This window comes from Prosopis cineraria, unplaced genomic scaffold (assembly GCF_029017545.1).
Source record: "Prosopis cineraria cultivar Desert tree isolate PC_DT_omini unplaced genomic scaffold, ASM2901754v1 PC5, whole genome shotgun sequence".
Classification (NCBI taxonomy): Eukaryota; Viridiplantae; Streptophyta; class Magnoliopsida; order Fabales; family Fabaceae; genus Prosopis; species Prosopis cineraria.
The window spans coordinates 37,547,219-37,572,480 of NW_026555336.1; the positions used below are offsets into that span (position 1 = coordinate 37,547,219).

General features: G+C 33.4%; 4 protein-coding genes across 10 annotated transcripts; 1 reads left to right on the forward strand and 3 right to left on the reverse strand.

The window, feature by feature from the left end:
• The first annotated feature begins 5,969 nt into the window (after positions 1 to 5,969).
• LOC129312040 (phosphoribulokinase, chloroplastic) lies at positions 5,970 to 8,711 on the forward strand. The gene is given in 7 exon segments (XM_054954596.1): positions 5,970 to 6,222; positions 6,225 to 6,406; positions 6,408 to 6,646; positions 7,234 to 7,318; positions 7,423 to 7,507; positions 7,749 to 7,993; positions 8,243 to 8,711. Coding segments are annotated over 7 exon segments (1,230 nt in total). The 5' UTR covers positions 5,970 to 6,080; the 3' UTR covers positions 8,495 to 8,711.
• Positions 8,712 to 8,772: 61 nt separating this feature from the next.
• On the reverse strand, positions 8,773 to 12,312 carry LOC129312039 (protein WEAK CHLOROPLAST MOVEMENT UNDER BLUE LIGHT 1-like). 4 transcript variants are annotated; one of them, XM_054954592.1, is made up of 4 exons: positions 12,009 to 12,312; positions 11,591 to 11,677; positions 10,968 to 11,396; positions 8,773 to 10,588 (listed from the first exon to the last, which is right to left on the reverse strand). In XM_054954592.1, the coding sequence occupies exons 2-4, from the start codon at positions 11,618 to 11,620 to the stop codon at positions 9,038 to 9,040; spliced, it is 2,010 nt and encodes a 669-aa protein (XP_054810567.1). In that variant the 5' UTR covers positions 11,621 to 11,677; positions 12,009 to 12,312; the 3' UTR covers positions 8,773 to 9,037. The 4 variants fall into 4 exon arrangements, with proteins under 4 accessions (XP_054810567.1, XP_054810566.1, XP_054810570.1 ...); XM_054954591.1 differs by having other exon boundaries at positions 10,968 to 11,435; XM_054954595.1 differs by lacking the exon at positions 11,591 to 11,677 and having other exon boundaries at positions 10,968 to 11,435; positions 12,009 to 12,311.
• Positions 12,313 to 14,329: 2,017 nt separating this feature from the next.
• On the reverse strand, positions 14,330 to 16,727 carry LOC129311876 (DNA-directed RNA polymerase II subunit RPB7). Of its 3 annotated transcripts, XR_008593414.1 has the most exons (8): positions 16,608 to 16,727; positions 16,337 to 16,478; positions 15,876 to 16,041; positions 15,718 to 15,768; positions 15,390 to 15,455; positions 15,208 to 15,276; positions 14,456 to 14,636; positions 14,330 to 14,366 (listed from the first exon to the last, which is right to left on the reverse strand). XR_008593414.1 is itself a non-coding variant. In XM_054954346.1 (7 exons), exons 1-7 carry the CDS (start codon positions 16,687 to 16,689, stop codon positions 14,574 to 14,576), a joined length of 639 nt encoding a protein of 212 aa, XP_054810321.1. In that variant the 5' UTR covers positions 16,690 to 16,727; the 3' UTR covers positions 14,330 to 14,573. The 3 variants fall into 3 exon arrangements, 2 of the variants coding, with proteins under 2 accessions (XP_054810321.1, XP_054810323.1); XM_054954346.1 differs by having other exon boundaries at positions 14,330 to 14,636; XM_054954348.1 differs by having other exon boundaries at positions 14,330 to 14,636; positions 16,337 to 16,492.
• Positions 16,728 to 19,959: 3,232 nt separating this feature from the next.
• LOC129310375 (plastidal glycolate/glycerate translocator 1, chloroplastic-like) lies at positions 19,960 to 24,286 on the reverse strand. 2 transcript variants are annotated; one of them, XM_054952197.1, is made up of 8 exons: positions 23,984 to 24,286; positions 23,577 to 23,826; positions 22,539 to 22,800; positions 22,217 to 22,332; positions 21,193 to 21,302; positions 20,701 to 20,878; positions 20,469 to 20,598; positions 19,960 to 20,246 (listed from the first exon to the last, which is right to left on the reverse strand). In XM_054952197.1, the coding sequence occupies exons 1-8, from the start codon at positions 24,071 to 24,073 to the stop codon at positions 20,096 to 20,098; spliced, it is 1,287 nt and encodes a 428-aa protein (XP_054808172.1). In that variant the 5' UTR covers positions 24,074 to 24,286; the 3' UTR covers positions 19,960 to 20,095. The 2 variants fall into 2 exon arrangements, with proteins under 2 accessions (XP_054808172.1, XP_054808171.1); XM_054952196.1 differs by having other exon boundaries at positions 23,577 to 23,892; positions 23,984 to 24,283.
• Between the last annotated feature and the right edge of the window lie 976 nt (positions 24,287 to 25,262).

The following is a 25,262-nucleotide window of genomic DNA, read 5'->3' on the forward strand; positions in this document are numbered from 1 at the left end:
ATGCAATCATTAAAAAAAATTGAAACCTGCAAGGTTGACTTTATGGGAGAATATTTCAACGGGATTAATTAATTTAAATTAAATATTGAGTGTTAAATTTTAGAAATTTATAAATTCAATTCTCAATTTTATAACTTCATTATGATGAATTTATAACATGTGTTGCAAAATTTAACAGGAAAATAAATTTATTTATTCTTCAACTATATTAAAATTTAAAAATAAATTATAAATTTATCATAATAAATTTATAAAATTGAGAGCCAAATTTTAAAATTCTTAAAATTTAATACTTAAGACTTCATTTAAATTAACTGGTCCTTGGACCTATTTGTCACTCTCCTCTGACTTGACTCAGACTCATCGCATGCCATTTTCTGCATTCTTTGTTCAATATTTTCAATTCATAGACCCAGAACCATTTACTTTATATTTTATATTTTATATATAAATATATAGAATCAACTGCAATATGGCATACAAAAATCGAGAACAATGGGTCTTTCAGACTCACGCATAAAACTCAAGGTTTAGGCGTTTAGCGAGGATATTTTTACGTAATTGTTAAGAAGGCCAACAATAAATTACATAAAAGAAATCAAATAAAAAATTTACTGTTTTTTTTTTAATTATGTTTTAGGATTTTGTCAATCTTCCGTGTTTTGAATTTAAGTCTAGAACAGGCATGCATGCAGTATTGCATATCGCCTTGTAATTAAATTAACAATTCCAGTTGCAGAAATCAGCATTCAACTCAAAAAGTGAACTTATTGTACTACACTCATTTGGGTGTATTCCAATATCTCATACCAAACCAAACCTTTAATTAATTAATTTATCTATTTTAATAAAACAAGATGCTCTTGTGTTTAGGAGCGTATCAATCAATCAAGAACAAATCATTTTATATTCTTAGGCTTTGTTTGGTTTTAGAGGAGGAGAGGAGAGAAAAAATAATTTTATATAAACAACTTTATCCATATCTTATTAAAATTTTTTTTAATAAAATATAGTTATGAATGTTCTTAACATGTAATTATAAATATATAATTATTATTGTTAAATATATATGATTATAATTACAATACATAATTATTACTTGCAATATACACACATAATTTTATCTTTTATTTAATGGTGAAATAGTCAGACATGTGTGTTAGTTATTTACAATGACGAAATTCAAACTCAGCAAGCAAACACCATGGATAAACAGTAAGCGAACTTAGAAAGACACGTGTAATAGCAAGAAAATGATGGATGAACAATAATGGGGAAGTAGAAAGGTCAATATGGAAGCAATAAGAGGAAAATTTGTAGTGAAGAAAACGATGTGATGAAAAACCAGAGATTATGGCGATATCCTCCACATTGGAGAATCAATGGAATATATGGCTTTAAAATCCGTCATTGCTAAACTTGTTTTTAAAAAAAACAAAGAGTAATGATTAAAAGAAATGACATATTAATTATTGTGCAATAAAATTATACGGCTTTCCTCTGAATCTCCTCAATTTAAAAGAAAGGAAAAAAATTTTCAAACCAAACAAGGCTTCCCTCCCCTCCTTTTTCCCAACCAAACAATAACTAAAGTGTTACATCATTTTTATATATGCTCTTTAATTTCAACCCTTTTATGCTTTTAAGTAAACAATTTAGTATTTTAATATTACTACTTGCAAGCATGCAAGTTCACGCGGTGTGACAAGTTGCTCAAACCGACATTTTTTTTTTTTATTTGCCATTCAAACCGACAGTGCTACTTGCACAAAATTAGAACTCCGGGTCCATGACCATTAGTCCTTTCCTTTCAAAATAAATAAATAAATAAAAAGGAAAGAAAAATTTGATTTTGTTCACGTGCATCACAACGTCCCGTTCACTTTTTTTTTTTTTTTCTCTTTTTCCTGAGAAGCATTTGGTACCCTGAGCCCACTTCACATTGATATAATTTTTTTACCTTCACTACAACAGTTTTTTGCTTTAGATAATACTCAATTCGTTTTAAATTATAAAATATTTTTAAATAAAATTTTATATATCAATAAATTTCATTAAATATATTTAACAACCTTATCTTTTTAAAATAAAAATATAAACTTTCAAAAATACATATCATTTAATATATTAAAAAAAGATAAAAATTAATTATAAAGAGGGGAAGGGTAATATTGAAATTGGTATATTTAATAAAACATTAATCGACTCAAATTGTTTTATACTTTATGATAGAGAAACTCTTTTAAAATTGCACTATAATTTAGGATGGAGGTAGTAGTTTTTATTGTAACAATTCTAAAAATAATGCTTAATATAGGTATAAATAACAGTTTTTGTATGTTGTTATTAATCCCTACTTTAATTAAGCAACAGATATTTACCAACATCTGAAAATTGTATAAATAACAATTTTTGTATGTTGTTATTAATCCCTACTTTAATTAAGCAACAGATATTTAACACCATTTGAACATTATTCTATAAAATAAAACACGTAGCAATTTTCAAGTGTTAAAATAAAATTTTTAAATAAGCAATATAAAAATTGTTATCCATTTCACAACATATCACAATTGTTCCCTACTCTAATAGGCTGAAAAAAAAAAAATTTGTTGCCTCATTCATATCTCATAACAGTGGGAATTAGCTTTTCTCCTCTATAGTGAAGGAAACACTGCAGATCTAGACCATATTGCATTTGATGACTTAAGTTTGATAATTTTTAATAATATAAATTTAATTGAGATGATTTAGATTTATAACGGAGAAGCAGTAAAGGGAAAATACAGTGGAAAGAAATTCAGCCCGAAACAACGTTCCTTTGATGACACTGTCACATATATATTCTCTTCCAATTCATTCATTAATTATAAAATTAATTATGTCATGACGCTCGCTAGGCTAATAGAATCGAAATTCCCAACGTTGTTTCATTGATCGCGTGCCATTTTATGGCGACCGTCATTTTCTTTTAAAGACAGAAATTAATAGGTTTGGGGCATTTTCTTTTTCATTTAATCGTCATGGAATACTCATATATAAATCATTTTTTTTTTCAATTCAAATGAGGTCCCTATATATCTCTCTAAACCAGGCGTGCACCGCATTAAAATAGTAATAATTATAATATAATCTCCATTTGCACCATAATGAAGTAACGAAGGCAAAAAGTGAACATGTTGATTACTGTATCATAATATTCGAAACATAATATAATATGGTGGATTAATTATATATACCAGGCTATATAAACCTAATTAATGCAAAATTTAGTATTAGGAGATGCATTACTGCAATATTGCATATTCACTTGGTGGCGTGCGCCAATTTGCTCAAATATTTTTCTCTCTTCCGTTGTTACTTTTAGTGTTGCAGTAATCGCCATCAGTTATGTATGTGTACGCAGTTTTCATGTATACAAATACTTTACTTTTTTTATTAATTATTGTTTCTTTATTTGTTACATAATTCCTGAATTTAAGTTACATAAATTATTCTTAATTTTTAAATCTCATAACATTAAACTCCTTGTATTTAAGCTTGTATCGATGATTTTCTATTGTCTGTCAATTCATCACCTCAAAAATAAAAACTATCATTTGTTATAAAAATCATCTGCATACAGCTAAATATTTAGAAAATATATCTCATAGTTTAAAATATACGGAGTTTGTCTGTACATAAAAAATTAAAAGAATTTACTATCATTAAGATTCTTTTGTAAAATATATTTGAAACAACACGATTTTGTACAACTTTTTATAACTTTATGGGGTAAGTTTTCATGATTAGTTCTTTAAACCTTGCACTTTTTTTTATTTTATTATACACATGTACTTTCTTAATCAGGCAATTTTCTTGATATATGATCAGACAATAAATATAAATTTTTAGAAAAAACTTAAACTTTAATTCGCCACACTAAATACACTTATAAACCTTGCACTTTATTAAAATTGAAGTGATGAATTTCGACAAATATAAAATATATGAGTTCGTTATTGAATTCAAGTTGGCCAAGTAAAGATCTATCATGCGTTGACCGAGCATAATCTGCCTTTATTTCTTCATCATTTTCTTAGAATAAAAGAACATAATTTAATTCCTTAATCCACTCAAAAGTTAAAAAAGACCAACCAAATGTCGGAACCCACTTCGGTGTCTTTTACTAATGGCTTTATGCAAAAACAAAGTCAAAAGTAAACTTTGGCTTATAACACGTAAAAATTTACAAATCTAGTGACAGTTAGGTTTTAGTAAGTTTTATTAAAAAAAAAAAAGTTACAAATATCATTAATTCAGACACGGGTTACAAATAATTATAAATGACTTATAATTATAATACGTAAACACCTGATTAGCAATTAACATTTTTGTATTCATAATCACTTGAATCAACATTTATTAACTTATTTCGTAACAAAACTTTTGAAGATTCGGTTGTTATTAAATTATTTTTTGGGACAAAAGTGTCATTAAAAAGACACATAATGAAGCAAAATATGTTGAAATTAGTATCTTGATATACACACACATGTACAAGAAGAATCATGACTTATGACTTATTAGTTAGCTCGAGTGTAGGCAAATTTACAATACACTAAGTCTTGTAGGTTTTAAAGAGTGTAGAGATAGAAGAGAAAATGAAAAGAGACGTGAGTGTTGGTTATCGACTAATTGTATTATATGAACTATATCGATAACCGTCTTAATAATTAAATTAATTAATTAATCTCTTATTATCTTTAACTCGATCAATTAAAATATAGAAAATAACTAAATGTTATAAGATTGTAGGTTGAGCCTTCACATATCACGATCTATACAAGATTATAAAGAATAATATGTTCTGAGCTTATTAATTAATACAAATATATAATATTATATAAACATTCCATCAAAATATTCTTTAAATTCAATAAACAACAATGATTTTTTAAAAAATAAAATAAAAACTTATACACTCCTCCAGCTCTGCAGGAACGTCAAATGGTTCACTTTATTTAATTATATATGACAATGTTCAAGGTTGTATAATTGTATGATGTCTGAATTAAACTCATTTCTAGATTCAAATAATTATGAAATAGTGTAATTGATTGTTTTGCTAGAAACCATTGGCTTAGAAACTAGAATAGTGGAAGCAGTTTTTTGATGTTAAATATAATATATTATTTTTTGTCTACCGTTAACAGTATTTGACTTACTGGCACTTGTTAGAAAGAAGAACAAAAGGAATCTGAGAATTGTGGTGATAAAAAAGAATTCAACTACACCGGATGATTTGGTTTAATTAGTAAGAGAGTTGCCCGTTTAACTAAAGTTCTCCAGTTCAAGTTCCAGAAATGCAATATTTTTGTTGGTAGAGCTTTTACCCCAAAGGTCTCGATTCAACTTAATCTAAATTAGTTAAAGTCTTGTTAAAGTTTTGATGTAAGGCGATGTAAGGCAACTTCACGGATATTCTGTTGTGTACCTCACACTACATCATCTTATTTTGCTGATGTCAATTTTTAACCTTTTGTGACTACTTTTCCGGAATGTGGTCCTTCATCAAACCCTTCATCTTAAAGGAGCCAATATGTTGATGACACGTGGCATGTCAACAATCCATGCGGCATTTTCTAAACCACTCAGCCTTCAGTGCCTGTTACGATCACAAAAATATCTGGTATTTCTATTTCTTCATTATTTTTCATCAGCTGGAGGAAAATACATTATGAAAAGACATGCTTAACCCTTGCCTGATGATTCATTACATCCACGTGGGTTCTTTCCTAGAATTACATGAAGATCCGCGTTGTCCAAAACAAGGGGGAGTCACAGAAATCCAATTCCAAAACACAACTCAGCTTTTCCATCAGCCATTTCCTACTATTTTTTTGTTTTCTTTTCTTTTCTTTTCTGCCAAACAGCTTTGGTTTCAATTCCACCTCTCGTTTTCTTTGTGCTCCAAACTTGTTCTTCAAATATGTCCCATCCCTTCATCATCATCAAAGAAGAACCAACCTCAAACATCTCTCAGCTTCTCTCTGTGAAGAGAGACACAGATAAAACAACAACAAACAACACCACCAACAATGGCAGCTTGCACAGTGTACACAACAACACAATCCCTCAGCACAAAATGCTGGATCTCATCTCCATCAAAATCACATTTGGGTTATTTTCCCCAGAAACAGCAGGTTGTTATCTACAGGAGGAGGAGGAGGAGGAGGAAAGCACCACATGTGTGATAACATGTGCAGCAGCAGGTGATCATGGTCAGACTATAGTGATTGGTCTAGCTGCAGATTCAGGCTGTGGGAAGAGTACCTTCATGAGAAGACTAACCAGTGTGTTTGGAGGAACAGCAGAACCACCAAAAGGAGGAAACCCAGATTCTAACACTCTCATTAGTGACACACACAACAGTCATTTGCTTGGATGACTATCATTCATTAGACAGATATGGAAGAAAAGAGAAAGGAGTGACCGCACTTGATCCTAGAGCCAACAATTTTGATCTCATGTATGAGCAAGTTAAGGCTCTTAAGGATGGATTTGCTGTGGAGAAACCCATTTACAATCATGTCACTGGTCTCTTGGATCCTCCTGAGCTCATCAAGCCTCCCAAAATCTTGGTCATTGAAGGTTTGCATCCAATGTAAGCATTTCTCAAAACTAAGGTTTGGTTTTCTTTCGTTTTTAGATTGGTTGTGCTCAAGTGTTTTCAAAACGGAAAGCTCATGTTTTTGCTGGGTTTGGAAGTGGCTTGAGTTCACTATTTTCATTTCTAAAAGATAAAAATGAATTATGAGACAATGGGGTGTTTAGCTCATACTTAATCCATATCTTTGGTTGTTTTGTATGGCTGAGAATATTGCAAGACCTTCCAACCTTCTCATTGTTAGTTAATTACTTTAAAATAATAGTTCATATTGCCTTTGATTCATTAGAGAGGAGAGGAGACTGCAATACTTTTTTGATTTTTGATTTTTCTTTAAATAAGTTATGTTATAGAGTATTTTTAGAAAATCTATTGTGAACGTATATCTATTAGATATAGAATATTTCATCTCTAACAAAAAATTATTTATGAATAGATTCCTTTTTTGGGTCAAGGTAAAGTCAAATTGGCCCCGCTCAGAGTTTTCAAAGCTAAATAACATCAATAATATATTTACATGCACAGTAATGAAGTGTCTTGCCGGTCATCAGTTTAGTTTATGGAGGCTCTTGTAATTCGTGTAGGTTTGATCCACGGGTGAGAGAACTGTTGGACTTCAGTATCTACTTGGACATCAGCAATGAAGTGAAATTCGCTTGGAAAATTCAGGTGAGCACAAAACACAACCCATCATGAGTTCCACAAATTTCTGCAAATTTTCAAAGGATACTTTCGAAGTTCTCTTCCATATTGTGATCTGACAATTATTACAGAGAGACATGGCAGAGCGTCGACACACCCTTGAAAGCATCAAATCTAGCATTGAAGCTCGGAAGCCTGATTTTGAAGCCTATATTGGTAATAAATACAATCAAACCTTCAACTTCTGGCAGTCTAAATGTCTTTGATTGGTCTAGTCTTGAAAAAAAGGACCTATAAGCAGATCAGTCATTGAATTAGCAACACTTATTTAAAGTTCATTATTGTGATTATGATTGAATCATAACATAACCTATCATAAATAAATATTTTTTATCGATTTATTGCATTATGTGTGTAAGTGATAGTGCATGTTATAACCTGTTCACTTTGCATTCAGATCCTCAGAAGCAATATGCAGATTCAGTGATAGAAGTGTTGCCAAGCCAGCTCATTCCAGATGATAATGAGGGAAAGGTTTTAAGAGTGAGGTTAATACAGAAAGAAGGGGTTAAGCATTTTAGCCCTGCTTACTTGTTTGATGAAGGGTCTACCATTTCCTGGATACCATGTGGGAGGAAGCTAACCTGCTCTTATCCTGGCATCAAATTCTTTTATGGACCTAAGACTTACTATGGTCATGAGGTACCAACAACTCCAGATCTTCTATTTTCATGTCTGTAATGTTATAAATAGTTCGAATTAAAGAATAATTAGTCTCAAGATCACATGGGATTGTTCAGTTATAAATTTATCAGCATGGATAAAATATTTGGTATTTTCAGCCCCTGAGGTTTATGCAGGTTGAAGTATTTATTATATAAGATCTTCACTCACTTCATTCCCAGAAGTTGATCTTATCAACTTAACTTTGTTTTTGTTCACATGATACAGGTATCAATTGTAGAGATGGATGGGCAATTTGACAAACTAGATGAACTGATTTATGTTGAGAGCCATCTCAGTAACCTCTCAACAAAATTCTATGGGGAGGTTACACAACAGATGCTGAAACATGCTGACTTCCCAGGAAGCAACAATGGGACAGGTCTTTTCCAGACCATAATTGGGTTGAAGATTAGAGATTTATATGAGCAAATAATAGCCAGCAGGGCTAAGGCTCCAGTAGGAGCAGCAAAAGCCTAGAAACCCTGCCATTATACATATTGAACGAGGCAGGCTTTGGAACACTCCCACAATCATTTATTCTATTGTGTTTTCCACATTCTCTGTATTTTTTTGTTGATTTGTCTAGTTTTAGGCTGTTCTTCATGTAAACGAAAATATTCTGGATGTACTTATTTGATCTGTTGCAAGTTGTTAAATAGAAAAGCAAAAGCTGGGATGGAGATTTCCCAGAAGATTGGAAACGTTTCGCTTTATACCTGCGAAAAGGAAGGGGGGGGGGTTGAAATCAAATAGAATAATCTCTAGAAGAGTGATGTTAAATAAGAGTAATTCTAGCCTGTTCATCATAAGCAATATTCTTATTCTGTTCTTGCAGCCAAGCTGAGCTTATTCAAGGCAGTCTTATTCTATGTCCTTACAATTAACAGCCCTTAAACCATCTCCGAGAGAATCACAGTCCCAACCATGCATGAACTTTTACTTAATTGGTAGAAATAATTTTACAAAAGATGGGGGTTATGGTGAGACTTGGGTGCATTGGTTTTGAATCAAAGATTGCATTCACTTGTTACGACGGGCTTTTCTTTTGGAAAAGAACATTATAACCCGTGGAAACAGTTGCTTCTTCTTCTTCTTTTTGGTCTCTGTTTCTGGGGCTCGTTCAGTTACAGTATTATTTGAAGGCCCGTTAATCTGCTCAGATTTATTGTATTCTTTCTTCCGCTCCAAACTAGCACTCCTTTTCTGCTCTTGGTCAGCCTTCCACTTCCGTAACTCCTGTTCTACTCCTAATTTTCCTTCTTGGGCCTTCTCAGCTTTCGCAGTTGCCATCTTCAAGGATTCCCTTCTTGCAGCCAACTCTTGATTTACTTCCTCCAACTTATTTAAGCTGTTCAACTCAGAGTCCTTAGCCATCTCAATTTGAGAATTAGCAGCTACAACCCTCAAATCAACTGGCTTATCCGCCTCGTATGCACGCTTCCTGAGTTCATAGTATTCTCTCAGTTCGAGTGTTACCTCAGAGGGAGAATGCATGTCATAGTTGTTTTCAGCCGATTCACTCTCTTGCAATGCTTTAACTGCTTCTGCTGCCACCTTCTCATAGTACTTGGCATCCTCTAACTCTGTCTGTGCTGCCATTAACCTACGTTCCAACGCGCTTGCTCTGGCCTTGGCTTGTTCAGCATCTTCCTTCACTTCACGCAGCTCTATTTGAGCTGCCTGAGCAAGTGATTTAGCATAAACAGCCTTCTGTTCTGCTTGCTCTAGTTTTTTATCGAGGTCAATTATCCCTCTGGCTCCTTTCTTTTTCATCTCAGCTGAAGCCAATTGAGACATTGTCTCCAGTTCAGCTTTGGGAGATGCAACTGCAACAGAGACTGTTTCCTCACTTCGCCTGATGGTTGTGATAACTGAGTGAAGCTCAGCAGATGCTTTCTCTGTTTTGACTTTCACTTCGTCAAATACCTTTTTTGGTTCTTCATCACCCTCCCGTTTTAATTTGGATTTCATATATGCTGCTAATTCAGATTTCAAATCAAGCAATAAAGAAGAAGATGCATCCAGTTTAGATTTGAGATCCTTCATTGCTGAAGCTTGTTGGTTGAGTTTGTGGAGCTTCTCTTCTGCATGTTGAAGTTTCAGCTTCCAGTTGCTGCAATCCTTACCTCCAGCTCCTGGCTGCGAAGTTCGTGCCATCTTCAATAACTCAAACTCAAAAGTCAAATATTTCAATGACTGCTCAATTTTTTTAGATGCAGCAACAGCCTCTTCAGCCATTTTAACAGCAATGTCCTTTTGAATCACCATACAAGCATGCTCATCATGCAATCTTTCCAGTTCCTCATTAGTGGAATTTAAATCTGAAATTGCAGCTGCGTGCCTGGCTTCATTTACAATCTCCTGCTCCAACTCCTCAGCTTTGAGCCTCGCAGTTTCTGAGGCTTGAGTTGCTTCGTGCTCTTCTCTTTGTGCCCTCTCTAAGTATTGTTTCAGTTCTTCTATAAGTTTGTTAGTGCTGTACAAATCCTCAGGTAGCTGGAACTTGACTTGTCTCCTCAGCTCGGCAATCTCCTGTGATATTTCAAGTTCTACTCCCACACTCTTGGGTCTCTGTGATACCAGAAAATAAAATTAACAGTTAATTTTAACTCCAAGCCTCTATGTATGCATGTAACAGTGATTAGTCCAAACCACATGGGAAGCAAGTGACGAAGAGAAAAATTAGTTCACTTCTCCGCTTTGCAGAATGGAGAAAGGACCACTATTTTGGTGCCATCAAAGGCCTAAAGAACACCCACTTGTTTTATTTTCCTTCTTCATTCTTGTTCTAATAAAATCTAGCAAAATTGCAAATAAAGTGAAGTTAACTAATTGTACTTTTTTTCTTATGTCATCATTAGTGCCATGAGCAGAGGAATTTCATCATGACCGAAAACAACTCCCAACTTTTTTTTCTCAATTGACACTAGCGATAAGAAGCCAGATATACCTGCTGGATATTCTTAGCACGACGGGCTTTCCAATCTATGCTTCCTCCAAACCTAGAAACAGCTTCTTTGACAGACTCAATAGGCGGAGTCGTATCAATAGCGCCTTTTTTCTCACTGACATTACTAAAGGATCTAGGAATTGTAAGTTTTCTCCGGCCTTCTACACGAGCAGTGACTGGCTTTTCTACAAGAGAAATGACTGGTTCTTCTACACGAGCAGGGACATCAGGCTCTTCTACACGAGCAACGACATCAGGTTCTTCTTCCACACGAGCCAGAACGTCAGGTTCCACTTTTCTATTTCTTAGGAAATTGGTTGAAGCTTTAATGTGTGAATGACTATCTGGTAGGTCAATTGCTTCAGCAATTCCTATAGGGAATCCAGGAAGTTGCATCTTTTCAACATTTTCCATGGAGGATTCTGGAACCTTTTCCAAAATGGCAGTGGAGTACCGATCAGCAGGTCTCTAAACTCCAATTGAGCAGAAAATAAGCAAGAAAAAGAAAATAAAATTGCAATTCCTAGTATTTGATTGTCTTGTATAATATATTGAAGACATGCAGAGGTCCACATGTAATATCTCTACGAGACAATTAGTATCAAACACCTAAAGATCATTACCCAAATCTTGTCTATAAGCAAAAGATGCATTGAAAATATTCACAGGAGAACAAAGCATAATCTGTGATCTGGACTCAGAAGGAATACCTTCACATAAAAAAATAACAAACAAATGTTAAACGGGGAAAAAGCAAAGGAAAAAAAAAAAAACTGGGTTTTGTTCAACATCAGAACAGAGAAATGGTTGATGCCATCTCTAACCGTCTAATGCATGTAGCTGATAGATAAGGTAATTGCATAAACATTACACGAAAAAGACAAACAAAACATAAACCCACAATGGTCCATCTGAATAAGAAATGAGAATTAATATAACCGATTTGATTTAGGTTCGTTATTAACAAACTGGACTAGAAATACTGATGAGGATGAAAGAAACATGAAGAAGAAAAACAAAGCAAAGCAAAGCAAAGCAGACCTGGATTCCAGGGGAAAAAGAACCCAGGTTCAGGGGCGAAGGAAGCGGGTGACCCAGAGAAGCAAGGGAAGAAGGAGGAGGTTAAAAGGAGAGAGAGGAAGACTACGTTGGAGGCGACGAAGGAGGGAGATACAGCGAAATGGTGCTGCATGCAAATCCTCCTTCAGGGGTTCCAACTCAGACGCAGGAACCCATAAAATTGGAAGAAGAGGAAGAAGAAAATGCCATTCGAACACGTGGTGGGATGGCTAAATCTCCTCCTTTTGCTTTCCACCACTAGTTTTTACTCTTTCACCACCTGGACGTTGCACTCTCCTTTATCTTCACCTAAGCATTCACGAATCACGATTATTATGACATGGCCTTTACAAATGTAATTAATTTTTAGGACGACGGTTATTAAAAGAAAAGGGACCTTAAACTAGACATCAAAATCACTGAAGTAGAATTATGATTAGTAAATCCGTTTTTAATTTAAGTTGATAAAAATTTACAATTTTAAAATAATTACACATGTTTTCATGTATATCAGACAGAGTTTAACAATAAAGCACATTATTTTAAAAGTAATTAAACACGTTTTCTTATAATTACATGAAATATATCGAATGGTTTTACACTGTTCGTTGCTTATAAATATTATGATCTGCAATAGGTTTTGCATGGATATATTGATATACTTGTTATTATTCTTGGCTTACTATTAAACATTTTTTAAATTCAATATTATAATTTAGTCATACGTGGAAGCTCTAAAATCTCACTACCTTGCAAGCCAATGCGTTCAAATTGTTAGGTTGTATAAGAAAATAACTCCTAAAATTGCCTAAAGAAAACTTGATCTAGAAATACTGTTTTCCGAGAATATCAGACATTATGCTCCTACGAATGTGACAAACATTGGGTAGGAGCGAAATTTCTTGAAAGTCTAAGCGCCCATTTAGTACCTAAAATGTTGGCAAAAAAAAAAAAAAATAGCCCCTTCAAATGAAACGTAAGTGATAGAATACGAGCCCTACATGTCTAGCAAGCTCAAAAAGGCCAAGATACCCACGATGCACAAGTGGTGAAAAAGGTTAAGAGGCCAACAATCAATCAGTGACTCAAAAATATAAAAGGACCACATGAGTGATTGCATGTAAGTTAACATGGATAATTACATGCGTGAAATATAACATAGCACATGATAGGCTACGTCTAAAGCCACCATGGGTCAATTTCCAACTTGTTGAAGGGCCAATGCTGTTATATACATACAGAGGAGTCCAATGAAACTTTAATATGTTAAATTGGGGGCCAAATGCATTCCCTAATGGACCATGGAAGTTTTAGAACCTGAACGAACCTTATTCAAGCCCAAATGGCTGTTCAAATGGCCCATTCATGTGTATGGACATGAATGTTGAAATAAACATCAATTTAGAAGGTTCACTTTATAAAAAAAGTGTGTCACAAGCCTAAATTTATAAAAAACTAAGCTTAAGAAGTGCAAATCCTAACCCAATATAAGAAAAACTATAAATGAAGCTTTTATAAGTAAGGAGGCATGAAACTTTAATGAAGAGTTCAAAAGATGATATGATTTTAAATCTTTTATAATCCCTTAATTGTCTCTTTAATTGTTTTCTAATTTAGTGATTCTTTAAATTCACTCTCTTTTTTAAAAAACAAGACTAATTATAATTTTTTATTTTGAATCTAATCAAAAATAAAAATTAATTATATTATTTTTTAAATTTTATAATTCTATAATTTTAGGATCACATCTTCTAAATTATGTGATTAAATATTTTTTTCTTTATTTTATATTATTTTTGTTCTCCTTTTAATATTAAAAAATTAAGATTTTAATTTTAAAAATAATTTTCTTTATGAACCTACATATATTAGGCATGCTTCTTTTTATAAAACAAAGAAAAATTAAATAAAATTATTTATTTTAAAATATATAACTTTAATAAGTCTTAGCATTCTATGATAACATTTCATATGAAAAACAAATGTGATAAAAAATACAATTAACTCTGATGATGTCTTTCAAAGTTTTGAGTTACTAAAGACAAGTGCTCTAAATTTTTTTTTTAATTATTATCCCATTATTTAATTCAATTTTTTTGGTCATAAATTTCACTCATTTTTTTTTGTTCTTGTATTTTTATTGTTTCAAAATTCTATCCCTAAACTAACACAATTTTGCTTCTGCATTCTTTATCAATAAGGATGAAAAATAATGCACTGATTACAATGTTGAATCCACACTCAAAATTTTGGTTGGTCTCCGGCTCCGACCCATCCACTATGCCAATACGATAAAGAGGTACTTCAATGAAAATTGCACATGTACTCCAAATTTTCAACCTGTGCAAAAGTTTATACTGATCAATTTCCAGCTCAATGAATATAGAAGCGGCAAGATTGGCTAGTAAGATTTTTGATCTAGTGATAACCTAAAACTAAAATAGGAATCTATATCTATAGTACAATACAGATCAGACTTCTGGTGTCACAATCCACCCCATGAAAAGTATATGCGCTAGAGTGCCATAGAAGGCAGAGCAGGTGCATCTAGATTGTTGCAGGGTCGTTGATCACGCCCAGAAAATCATCTTTTATGGTACCGATGCAGAACTGCCAAAGAAAAAGTCACGCATGGAATTAGATAAGTTAATTCCAGAAAGCCACAATGGAGCATAAAGCCTGATATATATCCCATATCCAATGACAGAAGTAATTTAAGAGTTCTGCACTTGTCTTTTAGAATACCAAAAACTGGAAAAAACGTAAAATGATTAGGTTTTCGGGCAAACAGCTTACAAGACGATCGTTGCAGATGAAGCATACTAGAGAACGTTAATTAGAGATTCTTAAAGAAATAGAGTAATGTCTGCTCATTGTTTCAAGACAAAATTAGGTGTTTTCTGTATCTTAAGGCTAAAGTTATAGTGCAGTAGCCAAGATTTAAAGCCAGTGATTTGCACATGAGCAAAAGGCTATACTTCAAATAAACTCCGATGAAAGCCTCTGTTCTCGATTTTAAGGTCTTTTGCAGGGAGATCCAAAGCTCACAACCATTAGAAATATATCCATTAGAAATTCTAATACCCTATTAACTCATATTTCCCAATGAAAAGTTTAGCATATATAGATCTGCTTAACTCAACATTTATCAGAGACAATACAAAATGCAATAAAGGCATACAATTTCAGTGGCGTCCACTCGAGTACCAATAATCTTTAGTCTCACTTCACTATCTTTCTGAATCTTAACCTGCAAGAGACCAAGTGGTTAACACTAAAGCATGTATTACAGTACTAACTAAAAGCAAAGACTAGTTCCTTTTTTAAGTTAACAAGAAAGAAAGAGAACTTGTGAAAACATACTGATCCATCTGAAGTAGTATAATTTGGCATGTCTCCTGATTGGAACTCCATATCATCTGGAATCAACTGAAATGAAGGACAAGACAGAATTGTAACAGAAGCAAAAAGGGATTCGAACTTAAAGCATTTCCGGTTGTAAACTCTACATCCAATTCATTTCAACCAAAACTTCTCAAAACTAATTTTGACTACTCCAATAACTTGTGCCATTCCAATGGTCCAACTGATGTATGATTACACATAATTTTCATTAAGGACGAACAGTTTAACGTGCAGATGACAAAGAAAATCTCTTGACAGAAGGTTATATAAAGTACACAAGCCTTACATGGTTGGAGACAAAAATTTGGACAGGCCCAGCCTCAGCAAAAAATCCCATCTGTACAGGGTCCAAAAGGCCAACAATAACTCAATGAACCGTTAAGAACCATTATTTGCACACTATATTGTGTGAAATTACCCTACACACAAAGTTAGAATATCCACCTTGTTCACCATAGTAACAACTGCTTCTAAAATTTCCCCCTTAAATGGTCTGAAGACAACACACTGGTACTTTACAGGAAACGTCACAAACCCAGTTCCATCGCGAATTAACCCTTTCCCAATATTTTCTATTCCGGTGACCGCAACTACAAATCCATGTCGACCACTGTAAAAATCAAAATATGACATCTCCAAATTAGAAGTTCGCAGGAATAACTGTTTTTCTCATGTTTAGTTTCATTCTTAATCAATCAATCAATCACAAAGCTAACACTCCGATGCAATTAATAAAGCGTTTTCAAATGCTTTTGATTTTATGAACATTCGGGCCACTAAGATGAGATCCATATCACTGGACATGAAGCAAAGTTCCTTTTCCTTTTCAATTTTTTTTCTACCATGTAATTTAAGGGGAATAGAAAAAGAGACAGAAAGAAAGAAAGAAAAAATCCAAAACTGACCTGCAAGTTCCTTCCACATCTTTCATAAGCTTGGCAACAAGATTATCGCGAAGGTTACGACCAAAGTAACGAGGATGTAACTGCATATTCCGCTCCAAAACGATATGGAAGAACATTTTCTTGTTCGACTTCCTTCTTCCCACTTTTAGAATAAAGCTGGATTAATACATAAAAACAACAATTACATGGAATGGAAAAGTGAACACAAAATCTAAGGGAGGAAGAAAACTGAACGAGCAACAGTGTAAACAACGGCAAGTGAGATGCTCACCCAAGGCGGAAATAACTAACGGAGCCAGGAATCCACTATCCAAGGCGGTGTCCAGGTTCCTAACTTCATGCGTCAAAATCATCTATGCTAGGGCTTCCGCAGGACAAGAACCAATCCATTCTTTTCATCATTGAAAGGACAAAAAAAACAAAAGAAAAATAAATTATTTTTTATTATAATTAGGAAGGGAAAAGAAAAGTCATGGAGTCATTAATTTTATCAATTTTTTTATATTATATATGGATAAATTTTATATACATATTATAAAAATAAATTATGTTAAATATATTAATAAATTATGTTAAACATTTTAGAAATTGTTGATATTATTAATTATTAGTTATTAATATTTATACTTTGCAACCTATAATTTTTCTAACATTTTAATTTAGTTCTTATAGTTAATCATCTTACAAATCACTCCTCTACTTTCTAAACATTAAAATTTAGTCCTAGGATTCAAATGGCAAGCTGACTCAACTGGACATACTCTAGCCCTGCCTTTGTTTAATTTCTTTATATATATATATATATATATATATAATATAAGTGTCTTGAACAATTAGATATTAGATATGAACTCATTTTTTAACAGAGATTTAAAACTTGCTTGGCTAGAGATTGAGGAGGAACAACATAACTACATATGTTTCACCGTCTTGTCTGACATGTCAATGATACTGACAAAATTATCCCACCCAGCACTAGTAGATAATTGGATAAAAACTTCATAAAAATATGAGTTATTAAACTTAGATGAAGTCTAAAATTAAGGAGTGCCAAAACTAATGAGAACTCTAAATTATTAATTTTCCAAATGATAGGTTATTAAAAAGGGAGAATCGCATTAAAAGCCCTAAAAAATACATTATTATATTTTAGGCCTGAAAAAAAAATTGATATTACGTAGCAGGCCTTGAGACCTTTATTGCAATTTTTTTCACACCAAAAATACAATCTTACCCTTTATGAAAAGAAATGGAAATGAACAAACAAAGAGTGGTGTGACTTACGAAAAATGCAGGAAGGCTACTCAGTCGGAGGATGCTAAAGTTTCTCAACTCGAATAATGAGGAGTAACTTTTGAGTGTGCATAGATTTTAAAATTCCTCCATCTTAAACAGTGCTTCAGTTGAAAATTTATCTGTTGAGCTTTGATTAAAGATGCTATCCACCATTTTTATGCTGAAACAGGAAAGAGCTAACTATTGAACCACAACTAAAGAGTGATGTAATGTTTTGTTGACGTTTATTATTTGTTGTTGTTGATTGCTTATTACTTGGCCATGTTTTCTTCATCGAACCACAAGCAGAGAGTGATAGAACGAGCTTACTGGCTTTTTAGCCCTGCATAAATTGATGAGAGGATTATCCAAAATAGTTAAACTTCAGCCAAATATCTAGTTGGATGAGAAAACCTTCGGTTGGAATTTTGGTTGTAATTTTACTATTGATATAAGCTAAAGGTTGTTGAACTATTAAGTTGGCTGTAAAAGTTTTTAAGTCAATTAGTTGTTGTACAATGATAATTGTTGACTTATTCATATTGAGCTTTAACATGTGAATTGAATAAAATATAACCTAATATGAATAAAATCTACTATTAGAAATGTTGAAATATTTGTTGTACAAAAACTAACTTTGAATTGTTATCGTTGAATGTTAAGTTACGCATTTTGTTAAGTCTAGTATAGTGATAAATTGAAATCGCATGGACTTTCAATTGAGAATACATGAATTTTAGCTTGTGTTGTGCATAGTAAATATTGTATTGTATATTATTTGTCTCACTTGAGCATTCTATTAAGCCTAACCTACTGATAAACCGAAATCGTATGAACTTTCAATTGAGAATATATGAACCTTGTGCATAGTAGATATTGTGCTGTATATTATTTGCTTAAATTGAATATTTTGTTAAGCCTAATCTATTGATAAACTAGAAGCGCATGGACTTTTAGTTAAGAATATATGAACCTTATATTATGCATAATAGATTTTGTGTTACTCATTGTTTACCTAACTTGAGCATTTTGTTAAACCTAACATACTAATAAATTAGAATTATATAGACTTTTAATCGAGAATATATGAATTTTATGTTGTGCATAATGAATATTATATTGTACATTATTTGCTTACTTTTGTATTTTGTTAAGTCTAGCTTACTGATACAACAATATTGACAAATAACTTATCACAAAACTTTTTTTCCAACCTCCTTTAACCAGCCGTCCTCTTAGAAGGTCATGAACAAGAAAGATAGAGTTTCAATTTTAAGATAAAAAAAATTATCATTGTTTAAAATATGGGAAAGTTGGACACAGTCCCAAAACATGCAAAAATCCTAACCCAGTTTGAGAAGTAGTCACATTGTTTTTTTTTTGTACATAGGCAACTATAATTATGTATATGGAAGCATTCCTAAATAATATTTTTCAAATAATTGAAAATAATATGTATTTTTTGTTTGTATATAGAGAAGTAACTGTTAAATGTTTTAAATATAGTTGCTAACTTTTTGTATATATTATACTTGAAATATCATGTCAAATTTTATGTGGGTACTTATTTTAGTAGCTAGACCAATACCAACATGAAATTATTCATATATGATATAATCGTCCTTCTTAATACTGGAAAGGCATGGACTTTGAGTTGAACATACATAACCATTATCTTTTGCATAATGGATATTGTGTTGCATACAGTCTACATAAGTCATCTATTTTGTTTAGCCTAAGCTCCAAAAATATTAGAACATCATGAACTTTAAGTTGAACATACATGAACATTATCTTGTACATAGTAGATGTTATGTTGTGCATAACATGCCTAAGTTGTCTATTTTGTTGAGCTTAGGCTACTGAGATATTGAAAAGGTATAGATTGAGTTGAACATACATAAGCATTATTTTATGCATAGTGAATATTGTATTGCGAATGATTTGCCTAAGCTATTCATTTTATTGAGCCTAGGCTACTGAAATACTAGAAAGGCATAAACTTTTAGTTGAACATTATCTTGTACATAGTAGATGTTGTGTTTTGCATGAATTCACAAGGGTTTTTTGAATTCAAAGCAAACAAAAGGAAAAAATATACTTTTGATCTCAAGAAAAATTGCAATAAGAGCCTTAAAGCCTACAGTGCAATATCAAACATTTTCAGGCCCAAATTGCAATTATGTGTGTTTCTAGGATCTTTAGTGCTATTTCTCCTATTAAAAATGCACAACAATGGATGAAATGCTAGACGTAATACATTTTTGTGGATTGACTTTTATTTTGCTTTTTCATTGTATTTAACTCCAATTTCGGGTCTAATGCTCCTCAAAGCCATGCACGCACCCTTTTAAATGAAGTAGAGATTCTTACTATGGCTCAATAGTCAATACATACAATGGGACATGTTATGGCATTTTGAGGGATGAAAAATTCTGTCAAGGAATGGCATGTGCTTCCTTGTGACACATACAACTCGGAGTGTCAGCCAACAATTGCGAGCAAGCTGTGTCTGACAGCTGGAATAGAGCAAAGTGTAGTGCCAAAGATACCATTCAGAGCATAAGCAATTGCACAAAATGGGAGTGCCTCAGGTTCCTTGGCAGACAATGCTGCGGTTCCTAGACCATGGGCACTGTCACGATCAACAACACAACAAACAACTGGAAAATAAGCCAAAGTGCACTGAGAAGAAAATAAAATGAACACTATCTTTCCTAAATGAATTCCCTACAGAGTAAGAGTACTAATAACCTCAACTAATGCTGCTAATGAGAAACTGGAAGTACAGGTTGGTATGGTAATGAATGCCATAGATTTTCTTGGTCAAGTGGGTGATCTAAAATTCAAAAGATACCTAGATGCAGTTGCAATTCCTCGAGCAATTGGATCGCGAAAACGAAGTTTATCAAGTGTTGCTTGCACAAAATTGGCTCCAACTAGACCAGTTAAAACCACCACAGCTGCTGTGAGAGATGAGTTGGCACCTGCAAGAAATTATGGCAAAATTTATGTAATAGGACCCAAGCGCACATAAATCTACGTATTGTAGAATTCAAATTTAGCTGCTGTGAGTATACAACATTTACCTTCAAAAAACGATATGATGCTAAGGGCCAAAGCAACTGTTATACATCTGGGTAGTATTGACACTGTTAAAGATGGCTCTAACCCAGCAAGACGTCCAACGAGAGCAGTTGAGTACAATGAGAATACTGTTGAGACTATGACAGAGGTGAAAATCTCAGCTGCATGCCTTTTTATAAGCTGAATAACAGATAAATCAATTAATACTTAATGGCGTTGCCATGATTTCGTGTTTGTATTTATAGCAGGCTTCTTTTAATAAACTAATACCATTACTACTTAAATGACAGGCAACGTACACAATGGGTGAGTATAAGGAAAGGCTGCGAGTAACTACAGTTTGTATTCACATTTATTCAAGATAGCACCATAGTTCACTATCAAACACTGTGCCCAGCAGCCAAAAATCGAAAATAGCTAGCACAGTGAAGAGAAAATATCAAGTCATTCACTTCATTTTTTGGATTTAATTACTGAGAAAATTGGATAGTTACCTTTCTTTGTTTGAACATAGAGAAAGCAAAAGAGAGAATAACAGAACCCAAAAATGACGTTAGAATGTCACCAGCTCCCGGATTAGAGGATGTATTTGTAAGATAATATCCTGTGTACATAGAAAGAAGAATCAAACTAACATTTGAAGAGAAGAGTTGAATGGAGAAAAGAACCGCGTTGTTCATATGGCTAGAGACAGGGGACATTGATTTTGGTTTTTATTTCAGACAATCAACCTGAAGAACTGTCACTCGATTTACCATCCAGTATTAGATCCATTCTCATTATATTAAATGCCTTTCCTCGTAATTTATAACTAGATAGCCCATGCATTGCAGGGAGTACCTTATAACAAGTTGCCCTCTTCACGGCTCATAACAGCACAACTTGCTATAGATTTATACAATATAAAGATATAGATTCTGTATATAAATATGTTTTGATTGCTAATCTCATCTCAGCTCTGCGAAGACAAAAACTTCTCCCAGACACGGCTTCCACTGTGACCTAAGGCAATTCTCTTATGAATATAACTATTAGAAATGCCATCTTGACTAAATTGTCCAACAATACAGCATTGGCATCTTCAAAGGGGCCTTAATATGACATCAGGTGTTTTAGAGTCTGTCCCTCGTATAGGACAGGTTCATACTTTTAAAATTTTGAACCAACCATAGAACAAAATTTTGAACCAACCTAGAACATTACCTAGTAGCTTCTGTCAATTTGCACCATTCCCAGCAAAAAAGTATACTTGGCTTGTAAATAAAACCAAAAGAGTTGAGCGTTGCTCAATATCAAGAAGTTTAATATTTGATGAAGTAGCAAGAAGTTTAATGAACTAGATCCAAACTCTTCAGTGTTCAATTTGGCATCTGATGTCCAATGCTTAGATATCGACTGTTGAAATCAGTGTTTCTTACTGGTATTACTGAAATCAAAATACATTCCTGCAAGAAGATGGCAGCCAACAACAGAACAACTCCTGATATAGAGAATTAAACGGTTAATTTTCAAGAATACCTAGAACGGGTTCGAAGCCTAACTTAGAGAGATATCCAAAAGCCAATGCTGTCAGATCTGCAGATAGCGTACAACAAATAATTGGATGGAAGACCATCCTCACACTTGATGGAAGCCTGGAAATGAAACATTTTAAGACAGGATAAACTTCCATAAAAGCAGCTTCAATTCATAAAAATAATGGTTCTTTACCTAAATGCATATAACATGCGACATGACAACATTTGGATTTGTTTTTTATATTTATCCCTAAACAAACAAATGAAAAAAATATAATAGTGCTGTTAATATGCACTAATTGAGGAAAAAAAAACAAATTTACCTGGAACCAAGCATGTAGCCTGACACGTTGGAAGCAAGCAAGAAGGGAAGGCATGTTCTAGCATGAGTTCCCAATGCTGTTGGGTTAAGAAATGCAACAACTAGTGATATAAGGAAAACCCCAGTCCAAGCCCACATTTCAATGGAAGAAAATGGAGATGGCTTTTGCATAGGCTCAGCATCTATCATTTCTGTCTTTACAGCTTTTCTTATAGCCAGAGCTGTGAAACCAGCAACACAAAGTGTAGCCAGCCATCCTCCAACTGCTCGATACAAACAGATACCAACATGAAATTGAAAGGAAAACACAATTTGTCCAACACAGACACATCAAATAGGGGATGTAAGTTTTTAAAAGAAAAGGGATCTTCAAATAAGAAAAAACCCTGAACCAGTTGTCACACTATTAAAATCAATATTATAAGACACTTTTAGTTCTAGTATTGTAAATCTTGAAATTTGATCCCTCCATTCCTTATTGAGTCAATGTTGTCCTTCAGCATTTAGAAATAATGCAATTAAGTCCTTTCTTCGTTGCTCTGTTTCTGGTATAGTAAAAAAAAAAAGAATGATGAACTTGTCAGCTCGTGTTTGATCCATGGATGTAATTTGAGCACCTTGGACTTGCTAGATGACAAGTAATCAAGTAAGACCACAATAAATTTTGCTTAAATTTATGAGGAAAATGATTATGAAATGGAGATCACTAAACTAATGATCTCACTTGGGTTACCCATCAATCCATCATCCAGCAAGCCTGAAAGCTGAAACTACGTCTACACAACAGAATTCACTGTATCATTAAAACGCTTTATCTTAAAAGTAAAATAAAAGAACATCATTATTACATATTATTGAAAGACAACAATGACTCAATCAAAACTAGAGGCACGAAATGGAAACTTTTATAATACTTGATAGATATGTAAGCCACAAAAGTAATTTCCAGTAAACAGTGGCTGTAGCTGAACTAATGATTTTCACGTGAGACTCTACACACGATGGAAGAAACTAGTACAAGGCAAAAGTAAGCAGCTACCTATAATAAAGCCAATCTTGATGCCAGAAGCAGCTGGAATATCTTTAATAGAAAGAGGCAAAATAACCAACGGTGGAACGTAGAACAACGGGAGCCATCTTTGAATGAACATAAACGCCGGTTCAAAGAACTTCATCAAGGCCATAGCTGCAGACGGCAAGGTACAATCGAGAACCACCAAAGCAGAAAATATACAGAACATCCCAAATAATGCGCTCGGGAACTGAATAGCGGCCGCCGTGAAGAATTTCTTCAAAAAAACATCAATCGCGAGAATAAGACTGAGGGAGGTGATCAAGTGCAGAACCCCAAACACCTGAAACACACTCGATTAAAGAACATAAAAATAATTTAAATTTAAACCCCGCCAACGTAATCAAACAACGAAGAGTAGAGTATGGACGTACAGTTTGGCTCACTGTGGAAGTGTTCTGACTCTCAGTCTCGTCTGATTTTGTCGAAACTTCTCTGCTAATGAGACATTCATGGGTAGCCATAGGAGGAACCTGAAATTGAGTGCAGGAAATTTATTGGGTACGCCTGAGTTTTGCGTGAAGGATCGCTTTTAGGAGCATCGAAACACATTGACGAAGACAAAAGAAGTCAGGAGTGGTCCGGAATGAGTTGGGAGATAGAATTTTGGATAGTCATGACTGCGGACAGAAATAGAAAAAGCGGGGTGCGTGGTAAGAGAGTACGCCATGAAAACGGCGCGAAAGTGGACAGGTGGAACTCGAAGGTCCAGATAAAAGAGAACGAATTTCACAATTCCTTTTACGTTTAGCGACTTTCGACGGTTACAAATGGAAGTAAACCTGGGCGCAACCTGTTCGGATAACATTTATCTTATAATTGTTAGTTTCTAATAACAATGATTAAATGTTGAAAAATAAAATCATAAAATTCGAAATCTCCAAATTTTGATATAATTCAGACGGAATTTTTTCTCCTTTGTCGCACTTGCAGGCAAGCAGCCGGCGTGAAATGAGAGAAAAACAAAGGAGGGTGGGTGTGGGGCCCACCACTCATGAGGCTCCCATTTCTCTCTCCTCGTGCATCACAATATTTTCTTAAAAATTATTTACCGTCATTTTTTTATTAAAAATAATCATATGGACACAACAAGTATTAAATGCAAGTTCTTATTTCAACGTCAGTTCAAATCTTCTTTGTCATGTTGTGAGTTCTTCAGCAGAAGGTCAACTTGCCATTTGATGAAACATGCAATCAAATTTCGCATGAAGCATAAACACCACACTAGTTTGTTTTAAAATTGCCTCTTAACTCTAAATTTAAAAATATCACGTATGAGACTGTAAAATTGAATATACGATTATTTTTTTTGAATATCTATCTTTTATTTTTTCGACTTATTATTAAGAATATCTTAATAAATACTGTTATAACTTTACGCACAAACAATATACGCATTTGTTAGTGTACTTATTGCTTGTAAGACTGCTTGGTCAGATAAGGTGGATGTGCATTTCTCTAGAACCAAGTTAACAGGAATAATTTTTTAAAAAATAACTGTATTTTTAATAAGGCTATATATTTAACATATCTAATATATAGTTACCAATAAACAGCTTAAAAAAAAAGTGAATAACTATTGTCTTACTCAATGATTAACAAATTGAATCAAACTAGATGATCAAACCGTCAACCAGTCTGAATTTTAGCTTG